General features: G+C 34.0%; 1 protein-coding gene across 2 annotated transcripts in view; it reads right to left on the reverse strand.

Annotated features, from left to right (window-relative positions):
* Positions 1–25,908, reverse strand: part of KIF18A (kinesin family member 18A) — an 86,282-nt gene that overhangs the window by 3,263 nt on the left and 57,111 nt on the right. For both annotated transcript variants that reach the window (XM_066251165.1, XM_066251166.1), the window contains exons 14-15: positions 6,533–6,974; positions 5,797–5,904 (exon numbers count right to left, since the gene is read on the reverse strand). In XM_066251165.1, the coding sequence (XP_066107262.1) occupies positions 5,797–5,904; positions 6,533–6,974 (550 nt within the window). The remainder of the gene's footprint in view (positions 1–5,796; positions 5,905–6,532; positions 6,975–25,908) is intronic.

A 25,908-nucleotide genomic window follows, 5' to 3' on the forward strand; every position in this document is an offset into this window, starting at 1 on the left:
TTTTTTTTAATCTTAAATAACAGTTTTATTGTTTTTTTTCAGGTATTATTTAATATTTTAAAACTCTTACAATCTAGTTTTGTGTACCTCTTTTATTGTTCTTATTTAAGAATTAAATACATGAAATAATAATAATAAAAAATAACAGTGCCTGGGGGCATACTGTCATTATAGATAGTATATTATCTCTCTCACTACTGTCACTTAAAAATACAAGTGCATGTTTATGTTTCTGCACATGCACGTGTGCATACATTCCCATCCAAGTCACCCGCTTCTGACATATACCCATACACTTTCACACATGGACATATTCTCCATTCTTTCCATTCTCCTGGGGCCTCACTACAAACTGCAGAAGTTAACTTTCAGATCTGTGGTAGAGGAAGAGAGATCCTGGGTCTTTGTGATTCATCTAAGTAGTTAAGCATGTTTTATAGTTCTAAGTTCTAATACATATTCTACATGCAATAAAGACCAAAGAAAAAGTAAAATATTAAGTTGTAAAATCCCACAGGAGTAATTGGAGGTACTACATACATTTTTGGCCCATAGGGAAATTTAGCTCTGTGTGATTTTAATACTGTTTATTCAAATCAGAGCTCTTGACTGAAGGTGTGTGCAGGGTGTAGGTGGAGGTAATGATTCTGGAGGCTGTGCTGCAAAAGCAGCAAGTCCTGCTGCTCAAAGTGTAGTGACAAGGAGCACACTGCAGGGGAAAAACTGAGCTCACATCACACATTTGCAGCAAGAACCCTAATCTGACAATATAAAAATAGTGAAATTGTTTGGAAACCTTGTTTTTAAATCAAAATACTGCAATAGACTAAGAGTCTCTCTAATTATTGCAATTATAAGAGTGACCTATTTTCATTTGTTTTATCATCAGAAACTTCTATCTCACATTGGTAATGGGTCAAACTTCTAATTTGATTTGAATTGACATATTTCAATATCTATTATGGCCTCATGTTACAGGACGAAAATAAGTAAGGCACAAACATCTCCCGTCCTGAAAACTTACACAGTGCATATACGGTGGGGAGGAGGAAGAGCGAGACAAATACGTAAAATAAAACAAGGGAGACTGAAAAATAGTGCCACAGGTTGTCAAACTACAGGAGCTGTAGGTTCCTGAGTTTAGAAGAAAGAAAAACGGAATATTTTGGGGATGAGACGAGTTTGACCTGGGTGTGGAAAAAGAGCAATCCAAACATTTGAAGCCCTAAAGTGAATTCAGTTTTAACAAGGTAGGACTGGGGCTCCAGCATGGGATAAACGTCCTCACTCCACACTGATTCAAATAAGCGAATGTTAGGGAATTTCTGCTAATAAAGATACATACCATTTTACACGTTGATACTAATTTGATAGTTAGATTAACAATTGGAGGCTTCCTTTTTATGGCAACAGCTTGCTCTTCTGGCAATCCTATCCATGGGCTAACTGATGTGGGTGTATTGTTTATGGAATATGGAGAAGATGGGCTAGTTGTATGCTCACTGGAAGAAGTCAAAATGGCAATTTCATATGACAGCAAAGAAAAAGAGGCACGGCATGAGCACACAGAATGCTGGGAAAAATAACTATTTACCTCATTTTTCTAAAGCCTGTAAAAGATACGGTTATAGTATTCCTAAGAGTGATTTTGCCTACTCTGTTCAAGAATGCAAATGCTATCGACCCAAAATGGTTACAAAGAGGTGTTAGAAAGTAAGCCAATTCAGCTGTAGAAATTCTCTGTTCTTAAATGGTGTTAAATAAACTGGTGTACTGTAATTCTGTAAAAGAATATTAAACACCCTTTTCTGATACTATGCATATCAGTTTTTTAAGGCAAAAATTCTTTTTTGGTAGTTTAGTGATTTTCTTTCTTTAAATATAAAGATCAGTGAGTGTCATTGGTTAATTTTGATGAATGATGTTTTTCCTTAAAATTTATCTTAAAATTGTGTTTATTTTATGGTATGATCCTTCACTTTGGTTAGTTTTAGGGCCTTTGTTTTTACTCACAGATCTTTTGAGTCAATCTATTTAAAATAAACTCATATTTCTAGCAGTGAAACTAAAGCCTAATAAAATAAGTTGTATATTTATATATAAGTAAAATACATTAAAATATTTTTAGGACTTATATAAAATAGTCCACTGATGAAATATTTAACATTTATGTTATAAATTTCTTAGACCATAAAATTTTAAAAAAATCTAATATTGGTATGATTCCAAATTCAAATTATGTTAGTGACTATATTGAGAACCTAAAGACTCTTCTAGTTGTGTGCTTAATATCTCTCCATAAATATTAATACAAGTTAGAATTCAGTCTTTTGTTCCTTACATTGGAAAAATGCTATTTAAGAGACATAATGCATTTAATATTTTTTCAGTTGAGAAAATGTCTAGTTGAAATCATTAGGTTATCTTTCAAAATAAATAAAAAATGTATGGCAAGGTCTGAGACCATTTCTGGATACTAAGAAAGATTGTGAAACAAACAGAAAAAAAACCAATCAAATAAGTACAAAACAAACAAAACCCCAAACTTTAAAATAACTTATAAACATTTATATATGTATATATTATATTGGTATCATCTTCGTTGTTTAAGTTAGTTAAAACAGTCTGCTACAATGGTATTAAATAAATTGAAAATACAAATCCATTATTCTCAATTTAACTAGTACCTAAAAAAAATCCAGATTGGTAGGTTTTTTTGACTATCCAGTGTTTTTGGACTAAAATATATTTTTTTCAGAGCAAAATACTGATACAGAAGAAATATAATAACTATATATATAAAGCCTTCTCTTCATTTTAAAAACTGTATTTGTATTAGATTATAAACATACCTAAACACGTACATAAAGTTGCTAAGTGGAAAATACCAGAGTTTATTACTTTCAAGCTCATTCATATTTAATTGGGGAAGAGGAAGATTAAAAAAAAGTAATTATGTACATTTGTAGCATTAATCTCTTTTAACCATAGTTAATGGCAGGATCTAATTATTGATACCAGGGGGAATGCAATAGAAAAATTAATAGGCAATGAGAAATCTTACTTTCTTTATATGTCCTTTAATATTTTTATAACATTAGTTGTTCATGTAGAAGCCTTTTAATTCACCTAAACCCACTCAAAATACACATTTACATACCTGGACATTTGATTGATAATGACTATGTTACATTTAAAATTATTCTTAGCTACAAAATGTTGGGACAACTTAGTTAACACAACAGAGAATACTACCAGTTAAGAAATAAGAACAGCTATCAACATTAATTAAAAGAATAACACAATCAACACATGACGATTAGTGTTGAGATGAATGACACAAAGGATGGTGACTGATTCCCGTACATGAGCCAGACAAATTGCACAATTCAAACTCGTGCCATAGCAAAATACAAAATTGTAAATGTCATGGATAGTCAAAAACATTCAGAAAAAAACCAATCCATGAATTTTAATGTACATACTCCAAAGGTCTGCTGAACTTTGGTTGGAGAGGAAAGGACCAACCTGAAATGCATAAGATAATACTTTATGTGGCCCAAATAAACAGCTAAATTTGTTTACACTAGCCCAGATGAGAACAGGTCTATGATGGAAAATGAGAAACTTACAAAAATAATTATCTTAAGATCTTATACTCTTTTCCTCATGTCAAAAAAAAAAAAAAAAAAAAAAAAAGGGAAAGCAAGTCAGATCCATTTCACAATAAAACCATTCACTGTATCTCGTCATTGCATTTAATGTTGCAGGATATAGAGAGTATATATAATGGATTTCATGTTGTATTACTCAGTCCATTTATGATTTTTCCCTTGTCTGTGATTTTTCGCTGTTTTACTGCTGTATACCTAGGCATATCTCTCTTTACACTCTGCTGCTTGTGGTTAGCAATGCTTCTTGAATCTGTGACTTAACTTTTCTCAGTTTTGGAAATTATTAGCCAATACCATCTCAAATACTTGTTTTACTCATTTCTTTCTGTGACTCTTAATATATACATGTGTCCCATATTTCTTTTTAATCGTGTCCCATATTTTTAAATGTGCTCATTTTTCTTTTAGGTTTCTCTATATTTTTATCTTTTTATCTTTTTGTAATGGGTTTAAATATTTTTTATATCAAACTATCTTTCAGTTCACTATACTCTCTTCTGCTGTGCCTAATCTGTTAAAATAATTTATTGAGTTCTTAATTTCAGTAAATTCTATTTCTTCAGTTCTAGAATATACATTTGATTCATTTAAAAAAATCTAGTTTTTGTGAAATTATCTATTTAGTTTAACTTTTTATTAACCACAGTTAAAATATTAAAGTTCCTATCTGATAATCACAATATCTGCATCAATTATGGGTCACAGCCTAATTTGTTTTTTTTTTCTCCCTGATCTTCAGTTATTTCATCCTGTCTCCTGGCATACTTTTTAATTTTTCCATAAGTATTAACACGGCATATGAAAACCTGTAGAGGTTCTGGATGGTACATTCTTTCAGAGACGATTTAAATTTCTTCTGGCAAGCAGGCAGCATAGAGATAGATATCTTGATCCAAAAAGGGATTAATTTGCTTTAAGATCTGTTTCAGGCTTAAGAACTGCTCTATTTCCAGCATGCCCTATTGTTGGATCACAGCCCTTCAGGTCTCAAATAAAACCCTGGTGTTTAACAGGATGATCCCTGAACAGGAATTTCTGTGCCCCAGTCCCATGAGAATGCCCAGACTCTGCTTAACAAAAGCCTTTAGCACTGCCTTCAGCTTGGCTTCTTGAACTCTTACTTCAGTTAAAAAATTGGTAAATAAATATCTAGAGGGCAGAAGCTATACAGAACAATTTTGTTTCCCTAGCTCAGTGAGACTGCTGATAAGCTCTAGGCTTCCATTTTACGCTTGGCCTCTACACATAATGCCACGAATTGGAAAATGCTAAAAGGAAAAAAGAGGTAGAGAAGGTTAGGCTCTCTAGAGCTTGTTTTCCTTTTCTCTGGGGTCTCAGACCGTTGAATCCTGGCGGCCTAGTTGTGACTTCAAGCAGGTGTTAATTGTATTTTATCAACTTATAATTTTTCTTGATGAGTAGCTTGGTCTGATACAAGCTACAGTGTCACAGTCAGAAACAGAAGTCTCTTCCCTTATTACATTTTAGTTATATATCAAAATCCACTAAAATAATATAATTTTAGGGCTGTGAAATTCAGGAATGTCTAAAAGGAAAATTACTAAATGAATAAAAATTGTCACCAAAAGAAAAGTTAAAATTAAATGGCATTTTTGAAGGCCAGATGACTTTTAAATTGATTTTTAATAATTTGAAATATAGAACACTTTATGCAAACGTCAAGTGAAATACTTGGGCTTTACCGAGATCTCCCTTTGATAATATACAATGGTACCTTGAGATATGAACAGACCAACATACAAATTTTTTAAGATACGCGCTGCAACTCAGTCCGTATTTTTGTTTGAGATCCGAGTGAAATTCCGAGATACGAGTTGTGATTCAGGAAGCTGCCGCTAGTTGGTGCGTTGGCGCACGGGTCCAGTATCGGCAGTTTGATATACGAGTTAACTGACTTTACGAGCTTGGTTACAGAACGAATTAAATTCGTATCTCAAGGTACCACTGTAAACCCAGTGTTGCTTCAGAGCAATTTATTGTATGTATGCTAAAATATGAATTGACAGTTTAATTATAAGAAATAAAGAAGAACTTTAGGAAACAAAGTATAAAGTTTGTCTCATGAGAGTATAAAGACTGTATCAGTTATGTTTAATCGTACCTTGTTAACTTCCGTTTCCTTTTGGCAGCAGTTGTCATTGCCATGTAGGATGGTACCAAGCTTTGCACAGGCGGAGGATGCTTAGTTGACAACGAGGAAGGGGCAAGCCTGTATATTAAATGATGAAAAATAAAAAGCAACTTTGATTGTACTAGGAGAGGGGCCACACACTTCCATACCTGAAATACCATTTTATATTCATACAGAAAGAAAAACATGATTCTATAAAACGTCCCTTTCTTACGCTGGGATTGTCTTGTCATTTTTCACCATAGATAGAGTTGCTATCAAGAGATTTCTGCATTCCCAACACCATAGAAAAGTGAGGGTATCGTATCATACTTTCTGTATTTAGACTAGCTGTGACAATACACACAAAATAAGAAGGATATGTCTGCTTGAATGACATGCAGTCAACCATACCTTAGATGCATGACTATTTCAGAATAAGATAAAGTTTACTAAATAATAATAGAAACTGAAATTTCCTTTATTGAAGATATTAATGAATTAGTCAACATGGTCATCTTCCAATGACGGCTTTAGTATGAAAAACAAACTTAAGGCATCTAGCCTAATGAGGGTTAGTTAATCGACTTAAGAATTAAAGACTTTTAAAATTGGTCTATAAAATACACTTTCAATATAGCTAAAAAAGAAAAATAAAGGTAATAGATTAACGGCTACTAAAAAAAAAAAGAAGAATTGACAAGTACTAAGTATTCTTTTTCTGTACCTTTGTAAAATGTTACCGTTTGGTACTGATTGTTGATCAGGTAATTTACTGTCCAGTCTCCTGGTGTCTTCACTTTTAACAAACGTGGAGTCCAAATCTTCTTGCTTATGCTCTTTTCTCCCGCTGACAGGGATATCCACTTCACATGACATTTTCAGAGAATTATCACTGTTTATATTTGAGCTGATGGCCTGAAAACTTGTAGTATCTGATGATGGTTTTAATAAGGTCACTGTAGGTAGATTTTGCACAGTTTTTCTACAGTCTTCGGGGGTATACACAATCGGCTGAAGTTCTTTGCTGAAAGAGTCATTGAGCTGCACCCTTTCAGCCAGTGCAGACTTTTGGGTATGTGCTGCTTTCACGGGAGAAGGCATTAGTTTTCTTCGAGTTCTTACTTGTGAAGGAAGGTTAAGCAGATTGGAATCACTTGAAGATGTGCCTGTTCGACAAAATTAAAAAGAAGCTCAATAATGTTGCCTAAATTGTTTATTTTAAATTAAATTTATCAGGGTAACATTGGTTAATAAGGTTATGTAGATTTCAAGTGTACAATTCTATGAAACCTCATCTGCATTATTGCACTGTGTAACAAAGTTTTCCAAAAACTCTAATCAGTTAAGAAATAACATTGATAATAAAGTACATTTTCTGCCAATGATAAAAATTAAACAAAAAAATAAGGAAAGGAAAAAAAGTCATTTATTACTAATAACTTCATAATGAGATTTTTATTATAGAAAACAATAAATGGCTAATATCAATATAAATTTTTAGATATAGCTATCTTATGATATTGAGTAGTCACAAAAATAATTGCCAACCAATTCCAATGAAATTCACAGGCAATTTCCAGGTTTCACGTTTGATTTAGGTTTAAGATAACAAAAAAAGTAGTCAACATTTATAGCCATAGAGATTTTTAACTTGTTTTACTGTAAAATATCAGTTTATTACTAGTTGTGTGAACGTCTATTCTAAGGTAATAAGAATGGCAATAACAAATGAAATCCAAGGTGAATGAAAGAATTGCATCTGTTACTATACCATATAATAGTAGTTAATTAAGCATGCTGGTAGACTGATTTGTTTACTGTATTGTACATAATTTCTAGGCTTGCAAAAATTAGAGTAATACCAAAGATAAATAAACGTAATTTGAAGAATTCAGAGTGCTCTTACTTGACCCTTATCTCTCTGTAAAAGCAAGTCTCCCAAATGTCAGGAAGTCACCAAGCTTAATAACTTTTCTTAGCTCTAATCCTACAACATCTGCAGCTTTTCCAAGTGATTTCCCCACTACTTGTCCAGCACGCTACCTTCTCCTTCCTCCATCCAGTAAGTGTATACATTTCCCCAGAGAGATGTAGCTGACCCTCTACTTTTCCTATACTACACTCTCTTATTTCACATTATCCTCTTGCCACTATCTTCCCAATCACCTGGGTCTCAAATAAGAAGAATATTTTTACCTTTTCCTTATATTTCCCAACCTCCACCAATCCCACCTTGCTAACACTTACACACTTAAAACATAATTCTGATCGTGTCATTCCTCTCAGAAACATAATATCCTGAGATTTTCAGTAGGAGAATTCTTGTTCATTGGCTTAAAATGAAGAGACACATTGTTTTATTTGAACTTAAGTGTGACTTCCCACCATACTAGACATGTTTTAATATTTAAGTACATATACACTTTTCAAACACTTTTGATGTACAAAGTAATTACTTGATTACATACATAACAGTAAACTTCATTGGCTCCAGTGTGCTTATTTTGTATTTCTCAGTTAACTATCATATATTTTCCTGCTCTACCTATTTCATTCTGGTGAACTTCATGGTGCCCGACAAGAAGTAACTTTGCTTGGAGTGTATTGTCTAGGGAAGAAACTGTGTATTTTTGCCCATATTTTCAAATCATGCAATAAAACGCCCAACTGATGTTATATTTGTTTTATTATACAACATTAACACTGAAAGCTTAATCAAATGTTATATATTTCAATAAAGCAATTCAAACTTTCAACCAAGTTAGAAAGTACACTTATAACAATCACCAACAGTATGTGCATTATTCTTATTAAGTTAGTTGACAACAGGCTCTGCTATCGCTGGGTTGACAATTACCCTCTAGGAAATACAATTTAAAAACAGGAAGAAAAATATGATCCCTGTTCTACTAAGAAATATTACTTTTCTGAGAACTAGATAAATGAGATCCAGATCTTAAAATAATTTTCCACTCCCTTTAACATGACATTTGTCAAATTTTCCATTACCAGATATTTTTATACTAATGCTGCAGTATAAAGACAGTTACTTTTCTCCACTGTGCTGCTACCACCAATTTGGTGGCTATTAATAGCTGGAAGATTAACTTCTTTTCCCATGAGAGGCAGCAGGGGTATATAGAGGATAGAAAACTATATCGAGGATAAAGAAATGAATTGGGAGTCAGGAGACTTGGATTCTATTTCTGGCTTCACCAACAACTCACTGAGTGACCTTGGGCAACTCACTTCAATGGTGTGGGCATTAATACCCCCTCTAAAAAAAAGGAGATACTACCTTTTTATGTATAGAAAATTTTCTAGCACTAGTTAATATCTATAAAATACTTAGGGTTCAAAGAAAGACTCTAGAAATATAAATATGCTTCAACTTTTAGCATTACTATGTATTTCATAGGGAAAGTTGTAATTGACTTTCTAGTATTCCATCAATACTCAAACTCACTGTTAAAACTAAAAGAACATATTTGAAATAATGTCTCACTTTCAGTTTATCAGATACCCACTTTAACAGTGTTGATGATAAATTGTAACATAAAGAAATTGTGAAAGAAGGCATATGTGTTATTTAACATTGAACAAAATGACACATGAGATTGCAAGGGATAAGGATTATCCCAAGTCACTATTTTTCTTTCACAAATCTAGAGAGAAATAATCTCTGGACAGGCACCGGACAAATTTCCATAATGGTAGAGCATTTTTTCTCTACTGCTTGTAAAGAACATGAAAATGGGGGTCTTTGTGAGATATGGCAGAATTATCCATCTATTCTCCGGGATAACATGAACATATACCCAACACTAGATTCTGACATGATCAGACTAAGTAACAACTGTCAGTGAGAGCAATAGTGATGTCACAGTGATATATCTTTAGCAGTAAATCTGCTTTCCTGGCAGGATATGCTAACTTGAAGTAGAAACATCACTGTGGAGCAGTTAATGTGGATTCACACACATACCAGTGTGTTACTGGGCCTGGAAGAAAAAAATGTTACAGACACATAGCATATACAGAACACAAATCCAGATGGTTCCTTCCTTTTATCTTCTCATTTAATACAGATAAAATAACAAGAGAACAATACAGATGGTCAATTCAAGACTACTTTAGGCTGACTAGCTGGTAAGAAAAATTCAGGAGATAACCAGAGCAAAAACAAGCTTTAAAGATGTAATAAAAAACGAAACAGTAAATCCACTGTGACTACAAAGGATGAATCTACTTATCCGTGAAAATGAAAAGAACACAATAAGCAACTGAAATTTCACCCTGAATATGACTTATAAAATATAAACATATAATAAATAATTATTCTCCTCTAGCTCATTAGGTAATGGAGTACTTTAAATGGGTATGGCAAACTGGAGGGTCTTAGGTACCATATATTCTAGTGTAAATTTTAATGGGCTATAAGAACCATTGAATACACTAGCTCTATGTCTATAAAAGAGACCTGCTGTACTTTTCCATTAGAGTATCTACAGTAACTTTCCAGAGGAGCAGGCTTGGGGCAGTTGTAGTTTCCCTTGATTCAGCCTGGGAAAATACTATCTAACAAGCTTCTGTAATTCTTGCGTCTACAGAGTGGAAATGCTAAAGAGAAAACCTGGAGGTTGATCATAATTCCTTTATAAAAACTAAAATGAGAAAATAAATCATGTAGTTAAGGACTTTCAGAACAAGGCAGTCCAACAGATGATAGTAGTCAATGAAATACATCAGCAATATGTGTTCTTCACAGGAGGGGACAGAAACTTAAAAATGAATTGTTATAACATAGGCTCTTGTAAATCAGAATAGAAAAGACTGGCAGCTACTTGGAAGGATGGCAAGCTTTCTCTCCAGGGCCTCTCCATCTAAGGAACCAGCCCCTGCAATATATTTGAGTACAGGACGTAGTAGGTAGCAATGTATCTCATGGTCTGAAGAATTTTGTTATTTCTAGACAAACTCTAGGGCCTTTAGCTCTCCAACATATTGTAGGTCAACTGCATTTCTACTGTCCTGAAATGGTTATGACTCAAGGGTCATAAGTGAATATGACTTGTTGAAATTTATGTCTAAACCATAACAATAACCACAAGTGTTCAGACATTTATAAGAAGTCACTACTACTATTTACAACTCAGAATCATTGTTTATTTTATTTATAAAATCAAAAAAGGGTGTAGTGAGCTATGGTCCAGGAGAAACAGTCTAAGACCACTGCATCTGCATGAAAAAAAAATTCAGTTTGTTCTTCCACCTAGTATGAGGCACCTGCCATGCTTCAGACCTTTCTAGGTACTGAGCAGATAATGAAAATAAGACAGTTAAGAACTTTATCTTAGTAATGTAAGATAATTATGACAAATGAGTTGCAAAGCTAATAAAACAGTGAAATGGAGCAGAGCAATGGGAGATAGGAGAAGCGTTAATTATGATGGCCAGTAAAGGTGATTTTTAAAGATGTATTATGTGACCTAAGGCGTGAATAGCCATGAAGGAGGCAGCCCTAAAAAGATCTGGGGAAAGAAGCAGAGGAAATGACAAGTGAAATATAACTTTGTTGAGACGAAGGAACAGAGAGAAAGCTAGTGTGATTGAAGTGCAATGAGTCAGAGGGAGAGGAGAAGTGAGAAGAGGCCACGTTGTGTTAGGATTTATGGACAAGATAAGGGTTTGGATGTATTCCAAGTGCAAGGGTTATCTGGAAGATTTTAAGCATGAATATGATGTGATCTGATGTATTGTTTTTAAAAAGATTTGCTTATTATTGTGTGGGGAACAGAATATGAATGGGGAGGAGAGAAAACAGCAGATATTGCTGTTATCTTTATCTATATACTATCTCTATATCTCGTGTAAGAAATAGAGCTTGAAACAGAGTTCAAGTAGTGATAGATGTAGAAAAGGTGTTTTGATCAAATAATCAACTAAAAACTACATGAAGTAAATCCAGAACATACCCAATTATATATATCAGCTACCATATATATATATATGATCAGCTACCTGAAAATCAGGAACAAAGATAAAAAGGACATTCACACAAAGAAGTACATATTAATTTTATACAACTTAATCAATAGAAACAGACTACTTTTCTTGAAGCCATGAACCTTTCCACGTGATAATTACAGAAAAGTTACAGGCCTGACCTGTGGTGGCGCAGTGGATAAAGCGTCGACCTGGAAATGCTGAGGTTGCCGGTTCAAAACCCTGGGCTTGCCTGGTCAAGGCACATATGGGAGTTGATGCTTCCAGCTCCTCCCCCCTTCTCTCTCTCTCTCTCTGTCTCTTCTCTCTCTCTCTCTCTCTCTCTCTCTCCCTCTCCTCTCTAAAATGAATAAATAAATAAAAAAATTTTATTAAAAAAAAAAAAAAAAAAAAAAGAAAAGTTACAAAGGTCCTAAAGGTCACTCCCTTAAATCTGGCATTCTCTTGTTATTGATGTGCCTTCCCTCACCTCCGCCCAACAGGCTTGAGGATCTGTCCTCTATAGTGGTGGTCCGATCTAAGCAAATGCAGCTGTGCGGAATCTGCTTTCCTCCCTCTTGCGTGGATGCTCACGGACTTAAGGCAGCAGATTCCTTTTGGCGTTTGAGGATATAATTTCTTATGTAAAGATGATGGCTGTCACTATCATGCTGGGACAGAGAAAAGGAAAGAAGAGTGGGCCTGAGTAGAATATGGTTTTAGAACAAGAATGGCAATGGACTTTGACTTCTAGGAAGCTGGGCAAAAGGCTATGTGAGGGGTAGAATTAAGCTAACAGGATGATGTGGAAAGAGCAACTCCTTTAGGTTAGGCACTCAATATTCTCTGCAAAGTCATCCCTAGACATCCTTCAACAGCTGAAACTCTTTTTTTTTTTTTTTTTTTTTTTATTTCTGAAGCTGGAAACAGGGAGAGACAGTCAGACAGACTCCTGCATGCGCCTGACCGGGATCCACCCGGCACGCCCACCATGGGGCGACGCTCTGCCCACCAGGGGGCGATGCTCTGCCCATCCTGGGCGTCGCCATGTTGCGACCAGAGCCACTCTAGCGCCTGGGGCGGAGGCCACAGAGTCATCCCCAGCGCCCGGGCCATCTTTGCTCCAATGGAGCCCTGGCTGCGGGAGGGGAAGAGAGAGACAGAGAGGAAGGCGCGGCGGAGGGGTGGAGAAGCAAATGGGCGCTTCTCCTGTGTGCCCTGGCCGGGAATCGAACCCGGGCCCTCCACACGCTAGGCCGACGCTCTACCGCTGAGCCAACCAGCCAGGGCCCAACAGCTGAAACTCTTTATCTCCCATTCTAGACATAGACATAATATACAAGAGCGGATTGCTCCACTCCCCAAACTTTGTTGTTTATTCCACTCAATTCCTTAAAAAGGAATCAACACATTTTAATACATAAAATGAAGCCTGAAAATGCAAAATGTGGTCCTGTAAAACCTGCTTTGCTCAAATAATATACAATATACATAGTATTAGAATCTTTTCTTTTTGATAGATGAGGAAGATAGGAAGGCACAGAATACTTCAAGAACTTCTCACTGGAAGAACTAGTACTTGGTTGGCTTCACCATATTTGTCTTGCTTTAGAAGGGACATGAAGGTAAATTACGAAAAAGACAATTTTAGCCAAGATGGTAACCTAAGCAGAGGCATCTAGTTCCTCTTCCAGATTCCCTTCAGAATGACCATATAGTGGATACAGAAGACGTTGCCCTTGTGTTTGTAATAAGAGAAGCATATCATTTGCATACCCAACAAATTTATAAAGATATTGTATACATAGAACTAGAATAAAGGGAGGCATGGAGAAAAACTTAACAATATTCTTCTATTTTACCATTACATGCTAACTCCTGGGAGTTCAGTAAAAGATACCAGCAGAATGTCACTGAAGTCCCTTAGATTAGGAAAAGGGATGGGGGAGACTTATAAATACCTCACATAGTTGAAGGCACATGTTAATGAAATAAAAATTTTTGGCACTCGATTTCCATTTTGAGTCATGAAGCTGATCTCTCAAAAATGACAATTTAGTCAAAATGCATATACAATGCTAGAAGCTTATTAATAAACTCCTAGTTTAGGGAAGAAGGTAGGCAGCTGAGGTTATATGATCATATAACATAATTTTCAAAATGATTATGTGCTATAGTTCAGACCAGGACTTTAAAAGTGATCAGACAAGAGCCTTTCTTCTCAACCCTATAATAAGTTGTGTTTAATGAATTCAATCTTAGTCTTTGTAATACTTATCCACTAATAGTTTAGGAAACATCTTAAAATATTTATACGATGCTTTAAGGCATCTTATATACAACTGAAAATGTGCATTTCAGAATAAAGTGGTTAGTGTTCTATTCATCTGTTCCTGCATTATGGCTAGAAATTCCTGCTTCAAAAAGTTTTGTTTACTGTAAGTCCATAGAAAGACTTAAAAAGGAAGTCAGACAAAAACATTTTGTTGTGACTGCCAAGTTTTAGAAGCCTTTCAAAAGACTTTTAAGTATCAAAACCACTTTTAAAATGAACTCTAAATGCAAGCACTAAAGCCATGGATTAGATGGAGGTAAAAATACAATTTTTATCAGTATTAGTCCAAATTCTAACACAATTTTACCTGGTTACAATATACATACATTAATATTTGTGTAGTTTATGTATATACAATAAAATGTGCTACATTAATAATATAAAACATTAATGTAAGCTTAAAATAAAAACAAAAACAGTAAAAATCATATGTGGAATTAGAATTAATTTGGTCCACTAAATTAAGTTTGCTAAGTTATTAAAACAAATTATGACTAAATGTTTGATATTGGTTAAGTGATAAATGAAGTAAACAAAGTTTATGACATTTGCTATCTTTCCCCCCCAAATTTTTGGGATTTTAAAGGAATATGATCAACTAATGGCAATGTAGTAAAAACGCATCAATATTTTGATTTTGTTAAGAAATATAGGAGTCTCATGAAGAAGTATGTGAAGAGACATTAAAGAAATTGACTGCCTGTACCTCAACAGAAACATCTAAAACTTGGCTGTTATGTTCTTTAAGCTGTTTAAGTCCACTTGTGAGCACAATCTAGTCTACTTGACTATTTCTATTCTTTCTTTTTTTTTTTTTAAATTTATTTATTCATTTTAGAGAATAGAGACAGAGAGAGAGAGAGACAGAGAGACAGAGAGAGACAGAGAGAAGGGGGAGGAGGAGCAGGAAGCATCAACTCCCATATGTGCCTTGACCAGTTAAGCCTAGGGATTTGAACCGGCAACCTCAGCGTTCCAGGTCGACACTTTATCCACTGCGCCACCACAGGCCAGGCTATTTCTATTATTTAAATGTTTCATTTCTCTAATAAGTTTACTCCACAGATCTAGCTAGGGACACTAAAATTTTTCCAGTAGAGAAAACAAACATTTGTTTCATGTCTATTTCTGTAAAAGTAGTTTTAAGAAATGTCAGTATTTGAAGAAAAAGGAACCCTCATTCACTGCTGGTGGAAATGTAAACTGGTATAGCTTTACAAAAGACAGTATGGTGGTTTCTCAAAAAATTAACAATAGAATGACCATATTATCCAGCAATCCCTTTACTGGGCATCTACCGCCCCAACTGGTAAACATTGGCATGCAAAGACACCCCTCCTCCATGTTCATTGCAGCATTATTCATAGTGGCCGAGACAAGGAAACAATCCAAGTGTTTCTCAATAGAGGACTGGATATAGAAGATGTGGTACGTATATACAATGGAATACTACTCAGCCATAAGATATGATGCCATATTGTCATTCACGACAACATGAATGGATCTTGAGAACATTATACTGAATAAAATGAGTAAATCAAAACAGTTAAGAACTATATGATTTCATACACAGGTAGGAAAAAAAATGAGATTCATGGACATAGACAAAAGTGAAGTAGTTACTAGGGGCAAGGGACAAATACATAATGACAGAAAATAATTTGACTTTGGGTAATGGGCACACAATGTAATCAACAGTTCAAACGCTATAGTGATGTTTACCTGAAACCTATGTACTCTTATTGATCAATGTTACCACATTTAATTTAATTTCTAAATTTAATTTCTATTTTTATTTAAAAAGAAATGTCAGTATAGTATTATTTTTAAAAGATTTCCGAAAATAATGTTTAATTTTTATTATAAAAATTTTCCTTAAATAGGCTGGGATTAAATGTTACATAGATTAAAATGTTATATTACATATAATATATGCTATTTCTTATACAATCTTGCTAAAAGATAAGATATATATAAAACATTAGTAAATCAGGAAGAATAAATAAACCAATGGTGTTAATGAGCTAAATCTTTATCTCTGAGCATGAGATGTTGATAACATCTAACCACAGATGAATCAAGAAAGAGCACTGTAAGAAATATTAGGTAAATACTACAAGGTTTTTATAAGTTATCCAGCATGTATTTTAATAAAAAATAGAAGAAAGAACCAAGTGGCTTTATGTCTATTTTCCTAAAAGTAGTTTCAAGAAACATTAATATACTTTTACTTTTAAATGATTCTTTCAATTATAAAAAAATGACCTTAAATCAAATTATTAATGACAAATCACATTCAAATAATTTTAAATTGAATGCCTGTTATAGAGGAAAGATAACTTAAAACGTACACATCAGTATTTCCTAGTGGCAAAAAATGGAAGGCCCAAGTGATATAAACTCTTATGTACTTTAACTATGACATTCCTATGTTCTAGAAATCATGTAGTGTAGCAATCTATATATTTTACTGAATTTCCACTTTAAAATTAAGGTTCTAATTCCTGATTAATTACATACCACCAGGAAAGTCACAGAGCCAGAATTTAATACTAGATGATCTTAATGGTTAAACTTCATTTTTAAATTTGTTGTTCACAGCAAGAAAGTGACATGCTCAAAGTCATAATATCAATCATATTTGTTGTTGGCAGAACTGAAGTCTCTTGTTAATTTACCAGGGGGAAGTCATATAAAGAAGCCAAATAATACAAAGTAATAACATTTAATTACATTGAAGACTTAGAAATGTAAACTTTTCTTCACAGACCCAAAAAATATGAATCAAAGGTAATGTGTATTTCTCTACCCCAAAACTAATATACTATCTCTCCTGACTGTTACTAGAAAGAGAACATAAATGTGCATACTATGTGATACCCTTATAATTTAAATTGGGTAACATAAAATTCACCATCACAACAGAAAAGAAAAAAAATACACCATATATGGCAAAAAGTTAAGAACTCATCTACGTGTATGTATGTATGTCCATGTGTGTGGTCATAACTCTATCAATCTGAAAAGAACTCTAAAACAAAGGAAATGTACAGGTAATTAATTGAGAATGAACTACAACTGAACAAAAGCACATGAAAAAATGTTCACCACCATTACCCATTTATGGTGATAGACTGTACAGTTATAACAGTTCTGGACAATAGTTGGGCAATACATAATAAATGTTTTAAAAATGTACATACTCCTTGATCTAGCTATTCTACTTTCTAAGGGTTTAGCCTAAGGAAATAATTAGACAAGTTGTAAGATATACACACACAGAGATGTTTAGTGGAGTTTTGCTTATAAAAGTAATAAACTGAAAAAAACATAAATGTCCATTAGTAGGGGACTAGGTAAATATAGTTATTAAAAATGACATAAATTTATATTTAATAGAAAAATCTGAGTATTACAAGGGGGTCAGTGAAAAAAAAGCTGGTTATCAACTGTATATGTGACATCTCAATTTTTGTTTAAAAAAACCAAACTACATATGCATGCTTAACCAAAAAAGTGTCCAATAAGCTATTAAAATAAAATATTAATAGAAATTAATGAAACACATTTTATTTCTTTTGGCATGACTTTTTTTTCAAATTACAATAAATGAAAATTTATTAAGGTAATTACAAAGTTAAAACATTAGTAAAAGGAGTAATAAAAAATTACTGAAAAATGTTTTCAATTATCAATAAAGTTATAATTTGTTGGGGAGAGGGAAAGTATAATAATTGCAGCAACAGAATAAAATAGAATACAGTAGAAATGGAAAAGGGTATGTGTGGGTAAAGGGGAGAAGACTCATTAAAGGAAAGGTTTGTAGACTAAACTGGATGGTCAATGAGGATAAAGATTTTTTTAACAGGCAAGTATGCGGGATGGAGCCAGAGAAAGCAGCACTCAAGGTTGAGGGAAAAGACTGGAAACTACAGAGGCAAGATACGGAAAGCATGTTTAGGAGAAGCTGGGGACACCGAGTGCCATGTGGAAGTGAGTCTGCATCTTGACAAAGAACTGGGAAAGCCTTTGAAGCCTCACCTAAGTAAAGAGGGAAGGGTAGATTTTAAAGGAGAGAGACAGAAATTGGAAATAGTGTAGACAGCACCATATTATCTATTTCTTATATCAAATTTTTCTCAGTATGTTTTAGAATAAGTAAAATTAAGAAACCACATTCTAGTCTGTCTCTGTTTAAAGTAAATCTTTAAATTATAAGTACTAACTGGCAATTTCATGTGGTTTCTTAGGTAGGTTGGGTTCATATTTATTTTTTAGCTTTTTGAAATACTCCACAGATGGTTCCTTTAAATAAAGAGACTACATAATTTATCACTAATGAGTTAAAAATCTCTCTCTTAAAAAAATGGGCAGGACTTCTGGGGTCATCTTTTGATGTTCCATATCATGTGTCCTCAATGATTTTACCTAGAGGAACTCATTTATCAAAAGCTTAAGACTACAAATCTTAAAAGATTTATAGAACTATATAGTTCTGTATGTTAGTGTAACAACCAGAATGCAATATTTAGCAAACATGAGTCATTGGCTGCAAAGTAGGACTCATGACAGGGAGACATTGACGAATGGGATAAGATCTAATTGAGGTACGGTAATGATGGCAAGGATTTTTCTTTTGCTAGCACTCATGTTAATATGTGCACGAGAAGATATTTTGGGAAGCTATGCTAAATTAAAATTAGTTGGCAAAGTTCTAAAGTGAAATCAAATATTAATATATGCATTTCAATAAACACTTCTAGGCTACAAATGATTGATACAATTACTGTACTAATCATAAATCTGGATTCTTTTCAACAGCCCTGTGACTCATGGAATTCAGAGTTGCAGATGATAAAGGTGAATACATTTTAACTATTTAAAAGGTATGTAACCTTAAGTTCTACTGAATTAACCAAACTAATAAACATTTTATAATGTACTCAAAAGACTCTATTGTAGTAATAATGTCTATACAGATAATATCAGTAATTTACAAATATTACAAAGAATACATTTTCCCACGCATTAAGAAGTATTATAGTCCTTTAAATTAATCCAGCACTCTGAGTAATAAATAATTTCCTGATACCTGTCTCTGTGGGAAATAGCAAATACCATGTTTTCCTCTCAGTCTTATTTTTCTAGTATTCATGTTTATTTAAGTTTTTTTTTTAATTTTTGATGACAGAGACAGAGAGATAAAGGGACAGATAAGGACAGACAGACAGGAAGGGAGAGAGAAGAGAATCATCAATTCTTTGTTATGGCACCTTAGTTGTTCACTGATTGCTTTTTGATTGCTTTCTCATATGTGCCTTGACTGAGGGGCTACAGTAGACCAAGTGACCCCTTGCTCAAGCCAGCAACATTGGGTTCAAGCTGGTGAGCTGTGCTCAAACCTGATGAGCCCGCGCTCAAGCCAGTGACCTCGGGGTTTCGAACATGGGTCCTCTGTGTCCCAGTCTGACGCTCTATCCACTGCGTCACTGCCTGCTCAGGCTCAAAGAACCTTTTAATTTACAATAACATATGCAGTTACAGATGAATAATTGAACATAGTCTTGTGTATAAAACTACGGTCCAAATGAAATGTACTTAGGGCCACAGCATGACTACTGTTGTTACCGGTAAGGATTTAATTATGTTGACAAATAGGAAAATATACGGAGGATTTAGTTTGTCTAAATATTTTTGTTGCTTTATATTTATAAGGAGTTAAAACAGAGGTTTCCTATTTTTTAAATAAAACTTCCTCCTGCTCAAGTAGTTTTTAGGGGAAACCTAAACTTACATCGGAACTCTATACTCAATCAGAATGACTGTACTATAGTTCTACTAGTATCTTTTCTTTTATTGTACTTCAACATAAAACCACTGACATGGGGTACAAAATTTAGGAAAAGGAAAGGTTAGAGACAGAAATATTACTAACTGTGAGTTTCCAGATGGATAATGAGGAAATCTTGACTTTTCATTTAATGTCAGAAATTTTATCAGTTCCATAAATAATTCTTGCCAGCACCCCCTCCTGTATGGCACCCAGCGAATGAGTGCACTTTCTGTTTTCTGGACCTAAAATAGGTACATGCTTTATTCCAAGTCAACAGACATATAGTTTTCAGGAAAAGATTTCAAGTCAAATATCAATTCCCAAGTCAAGTACTGACATTGGTGAAGTATTAAAATTAATAAAATGGGAAAAGTTGGTTTCAACTTAACATTTAATATGGTCTTATTCATATAAAAATAAAAATAGCCCATATAACAAAAATATATCTAGCAATGTCTTTAATAACAAATATAAAAAATGTATGTGAAGAAAAATTAAAACTTTGCTGAGGCACATACAAGATATGAACATGGAGAGTATGGCCAGGTGGTGGTGCAGTGGACAGAGCGTCGGACTGGGACCCAGAGGACCCAGGTGTGAAACCCCGAGGTCGCTGGCTTGAGTGTGGGTTCATCTGGCTTGAGGGCAGCCTCACCAGCTTGAGCATGGGGTGGCTGGTTTGAGCGTGGGATCATGTGATCCCATGTTTGCTAGCTTGAGCCCAAAGGTTGCTGGTTTGAGCAAGGGGTCACTCGCTCTGCAGTAGCTGCGCCCTCCCCACTTCTCATCAAGGCACATATAAGAAAGCAATCAGTGAACAACTAAGGCACCACAATGAAGCATTGATGCTTCTCATCTCTCTCCCTATCTGTCCGCTGTCTGTCCCTATTTCTCTATCTATCCCTCTCTCTGTCACACACAAACACACACACCAAAACAAAAATGAATATATGAATATGGAGAGACAAACTCTTCTAGAAGGAGAAGATCTGATATGAAAAATGAAGAAAAAATTATTAATTGATATATTTTTAAAAATATTTTATTTCTTTGGAATTGGAAAAATTGTAAGATTCATTTCTGGTCAGGAACATTTTAAAACAAAGAATAACGGAGATTAGCACTGCTATACATATAATATTATAAATTATTAGTTATTTAAATAACTACTAGCTCTAGGATAGATAAACAGGCAAAAAATAGGCTAGAAATCCAATAAACAGAATTCCATATGACTACTTACTATTATGTAAAACAAAGGTGCCATAAGGATGGATTGTCAATGTATTATACAAGAATGATAGGCTCTTTGGAAAAATATAAATTAGTTTCTTGCTTGTTATATTAAAATAAATTAGAAGAAAATATAAGTGAAAATTAAAAAAAAATTATGAATGAAAAGGCCTTTCCAATAATTCCAAAGGCAAAGAAAGAAAAAATAAACGAAGCTATTTTATTTCATAAAAGTTTTAAAATAGACATCTCAAACAAAGTTAAGAGTAAATGATAAACTTGAAGAATACATTTACAACATACATCTTACAGGAAAGAGTTAATATCCCTGATGATCTAAACCAGTCCTATGGCTTTAAATACCATCTAAATGTTAACAACTCTCAAATTTATATTTGAATTTAGACTTCTCCCCCTGAACTTCAGATTCTTATATTCAACTGCTTACATGTCTCTACCTGGATGCATCACAGAGAAAATTAAAATGTCTCAAAGTGAACTCCTAATCTTCTACCTCATCCACCCTATAAACTTGACCCACCAAAAGTCTTCACCATCTAAAATGACTTGATTATTTCAATTGCTAAATTAAAATATCTTAGAGTCATCCTTGACCTTTCTTTCTCTCACATCCCAAATCCAATTTGTCGAGAAATTCTGTTGGCTCTACCTTTAAAATATATTAGAATCTGACCACTTCTCACCACTCCCACTGCTACCAACCTGGTCTGAGTCAACCTCATTCTTTACTTGGATGGCTGCAGTAGTCGTCTGTTTCAACTCCATACTACAATCTATTCTCAATACAGTAGCCAGATGGATGTTTTTATATATTTTTATTTTTTATTATTATTATATTTCTTTTTTGAGAAAGACTGAAAGGGAGAGATGAAAAACATTAGTTCATAGTTTCAGCACCTTAGTTCTTTATTGATTGCTTTCTCATATGTGTCTTGGGGGGGGGGGGGCTCCAGCCAAGCCAGTGACCCCTTGCTCAAGCCAGCAACCTTGGGCTTCAAGCCAGTGACCCATATTCAAACTGCTGAGCACACAATCAAGCTGGCGACCTTGGGGTTTCGAACCTGGGTCCTCAGCATCCCAGGCCGATGCTCTATTCACTGTGCCACCACCTGGTCAGGCCAATTTTTTTAAAAACATGATTTCCTCAGTTCATGTCATAATCCTTGTAATGTTCAGAGTAAAAGCCCAAGTCCTTATAAATGATTTCTGATGCTCAAAGTGATCTTCCTTCCTTCCTTCTGATCTCATCACCATCTACTTTCCTTCTCTTCTCCTTTATACCAGTTATACGTGTATCTTTCTTGCCATTCCATGTAAACACCTGTGTTAGAGATTTTGCAATGCTTGTTCTTTCTATCTGAACACGACTCTTCTACCAGCTATCCACATGGCTAACTCTGTGAACTCCATCAACTTGTATCAGTGAAGCATTCCCTGACCATGTTATTTAAATGAGCAGCCTCTCCCCAATCTGTCTTAAACTCCTTCTATTTCTTTTCCATAGCATGTTCCACCTCCCAAGATTTTGTTTAATTTACTTATTGTATTTATTGTCTTTCTCCCTGCATTTGAATGTAAGCTCCATAAGGGTAAGTTTTGTACTTTGATCTATCCTTAGTATCAATAAGTGTTTGATACACAGTAAAAGTTAAATATTGTTGAACGAGTGAACAAATATCCATATCTTAAGCTCTTATAAATAGATACTTAAATAGATAAAAAAAATATTGAATTATATTAGTAAAGAAAGAAAAAGTGAAAAATAAGATTTGTGATTACTAAACTGGGAAAGAACTAATCAGTCATTAGCAAAGATATAAGAGGGACCACAGATTTAATAGATATATCAACCAAGATTAAGAGCTTTGTGTGAATCCTGGTAAGAAATCGTTTTTAAGATAATGAGATAAATTTGAATACTGGTTAGATATTTGATGATATTAGGTGTGAAGAAGGTACTGACTTTTTTCAGAGACACTAAGATGTAAACAGAAAAAATAGTATGGTATCTGAGGTATTCTTCAAAATATTCCAGTGTACCTATAAATGGCGTGATGAAAGCCACGGTGGGGCTCATTATAGTATTTGTTGGACTTCTACATGTTTTTGAAAATGACTTTCTAAAAATTAAAAATAGAAAATATGTTAACACCAAAAGTTGGTGAGGCAAAAAAGCAAGCAAGCTGATTTTCCTATAATGCCAATGGGAGCTGAGGTTGGTATAATCACGTGGGGAGACAGTGTAAGCTGGCAATATACATTATAAACTTTTTTTAAAATGTGCATATTTTTTGAGCCAGAAATTCCACTTCTAGAAATTTACCATGGGAACAATCAGTCATGAGCACAATGATAAATATATACATTTCTTAATGCAATATTATTTATAATAATAGAAATTTATTAAGCAATCTAAATGTCTAACAGTAGAGTACCAAGCAAATTAATTATGGTTAATCTCATGAGATGTTTAAAATACAGTGTGAGTGTTTTAAAAACAAAGGATTCAGTTGACCTAGTAAAGACTCTCTCTAAAAAACCGTAAAGCACCAGGAAAAAAAACCAACATTCAAATCCCACGGCATTTAGAATATTTGAAATTTAACAACACCACCTGACATTACCTGTTTACAAGAGTACAGCAAAAGGCAGTCAATGATAAATGTGAAAGATGAAGACACAGCTGACTCATGTTTTGCTTTAAGTTAAATCACTTCAATTTTGCTTGTGAAATTTGTTAAGATTGCCATTTTAAGTATAATTTTAGCAATATATACCATTTGGGTATGGCCTCATGTCTTCAAAAATGCAAATATAAATTTTACTATTTATACTTTTTAAGATGAAGTATTTCAATATTCTAAGACTATGAAAAACAAATGTAAGTGGCATTACTTTATACCCACTGCCTGTTTTCATCTTTGACTCTCTATTAATAACAGATACAACATAGACAATTCATGGAACCAGAAGGCATATTAATCAAACAGTTTATCTAGGAAATCATGTGAACAAAATATTAATTGAGAAAAAAAAATAAAACAAAACCTACCTTCAGATCCACTTTCAAAAAAATACATATTTATATAATATAATATTTTAATTGTCTTTCCTTTTCAAAATACTCTAAAAAGGAATTAGGAGCCAAATCAATGTTTTACTGTTGACAACTACAGGCTATGCAATTACACTGTAAGTGAAATATGGATTTTTAAATAAGGAATAATGACTGTCATATAGCAGGTGGTCAGTACTTCTCAGTCTTGGTGTTAAACCGTATTTCCTCTCCAACATCTTGAATACATTATATGAAAAGAATCAAGGCTGAAAAGGTATGAAAGACTCTGAAAAAAAGATTTTAAGTTTTCCCCCCAAATTCTCAACTAGGTTAGTTCTAACATTTTATTTAAAAAAATTATATACACCCAACTTTTCTGTCATCTTAATGTAAATATGTAATACAAGGAACTTAATAATAGAGAACTAGGTAATTCCAGACCAACCTCTACTGAAGGCAACTAAAGTATCTGGAAAAAACATATAAAAACATATGCTTAAAGGCACAGGAGAGCTAACAGAATTGTGAAGAATTATAGGCAGTATCAGGAAGTAGTTGAGGCTATTGTCCCCTTGAGGTTGTTTGCTGATGCCGGAGGAGGGGGCAGAAATGCTTAGTAACATTGTTGAGAGCTTTGTAGATCTGGGGTGCTGAAACTGGAACCTAGGGCCCACAGAGAGGACTTGTTCATAAAACCTCCTTGCTTTAAGTTGGTGCCCTGAACAGCTAAACTCTAGGGAATCAATCATGGGTAGGCAGGCCCTGGGAGAAGCAGCAGCTTGGTTTCAAATGATCTCGTCTCTAAGACTGAACTGAAGTGATTTTGGATTGCTAATACCAAAGGAAGAGGCAAATGTAATCCTCCCTGAAGGGAGACATTATTATTAGAAGACTCAAAGTATTTATACAAACAATTCTGCAAATACATGTCTAATAAACAAAACTTAGCATGAAGTTAAGAAAATAAAATCATGTGAATGAAAGCCAGTAGAAAGAGATAAAAGACCCAGAGGGTTCAGAGTTCTGATTTCTTAGACAAAGAATTTAACTGAAATTAAAAACTTAGTGGTTTTAAAAACGATTTGACACAGTTGAAAAGTAAACTACAAAATATGGGGAAACAAATTTCCAGTGAGAGAAAAAAACAATGGAAAACAGGAGAGAGTAAAAGGTATAGATAAGACAATGGGAAGTTACCATCAGATACAATCAGATTCCCAGAAGTAAAGGAGAGCGCAAAAGTGGCAGAAATAATATTTGACGATATAATGGTTAAGAACTTTAGAAGACTAATGAAAGAGAACCCAGATACAAATTCAGAAAGTCCTATGAACCCAAGTAAAAGAAGTAGACATAAAATTATATTAGGCCAATATAGCAAAACTACTAAAACCCAAGACATACAGAAAATGTTTTAGTAAGCTAAAAGTCCTTGCATTCAAGGGAGCAACACGTAGAATGAAAGCAGACTTCGACAGCAACAAGAAAAGCCAGAAAGCAGTCATTTTTTAAGTGCCAGAAGAAAAGAACACTTAACTGGAATTCTATACCCAGCAAAATAGTCTTAAGAGAAAAGTAAAATGAATAATACATCTTTAGATGCATAAAAATTTTAAAAATTCATTATCAGTATAG

Source organism: Saccopteryx bilineata, chromosome 1, assembly GCF_036850765.1.
Source record: "Saccopteryx bilineata isolate mSacBil1 chromosome 1, mSacBil1_pri_phased_curated, whole genome shotgun sequence".
Taxonomy (NCBI): Eukaryota; Metazoa; Chordata; class Mammalia; order Chiroptera; family Emballonuridae; genus Saccopteryx; species Saccopteryx bilineata.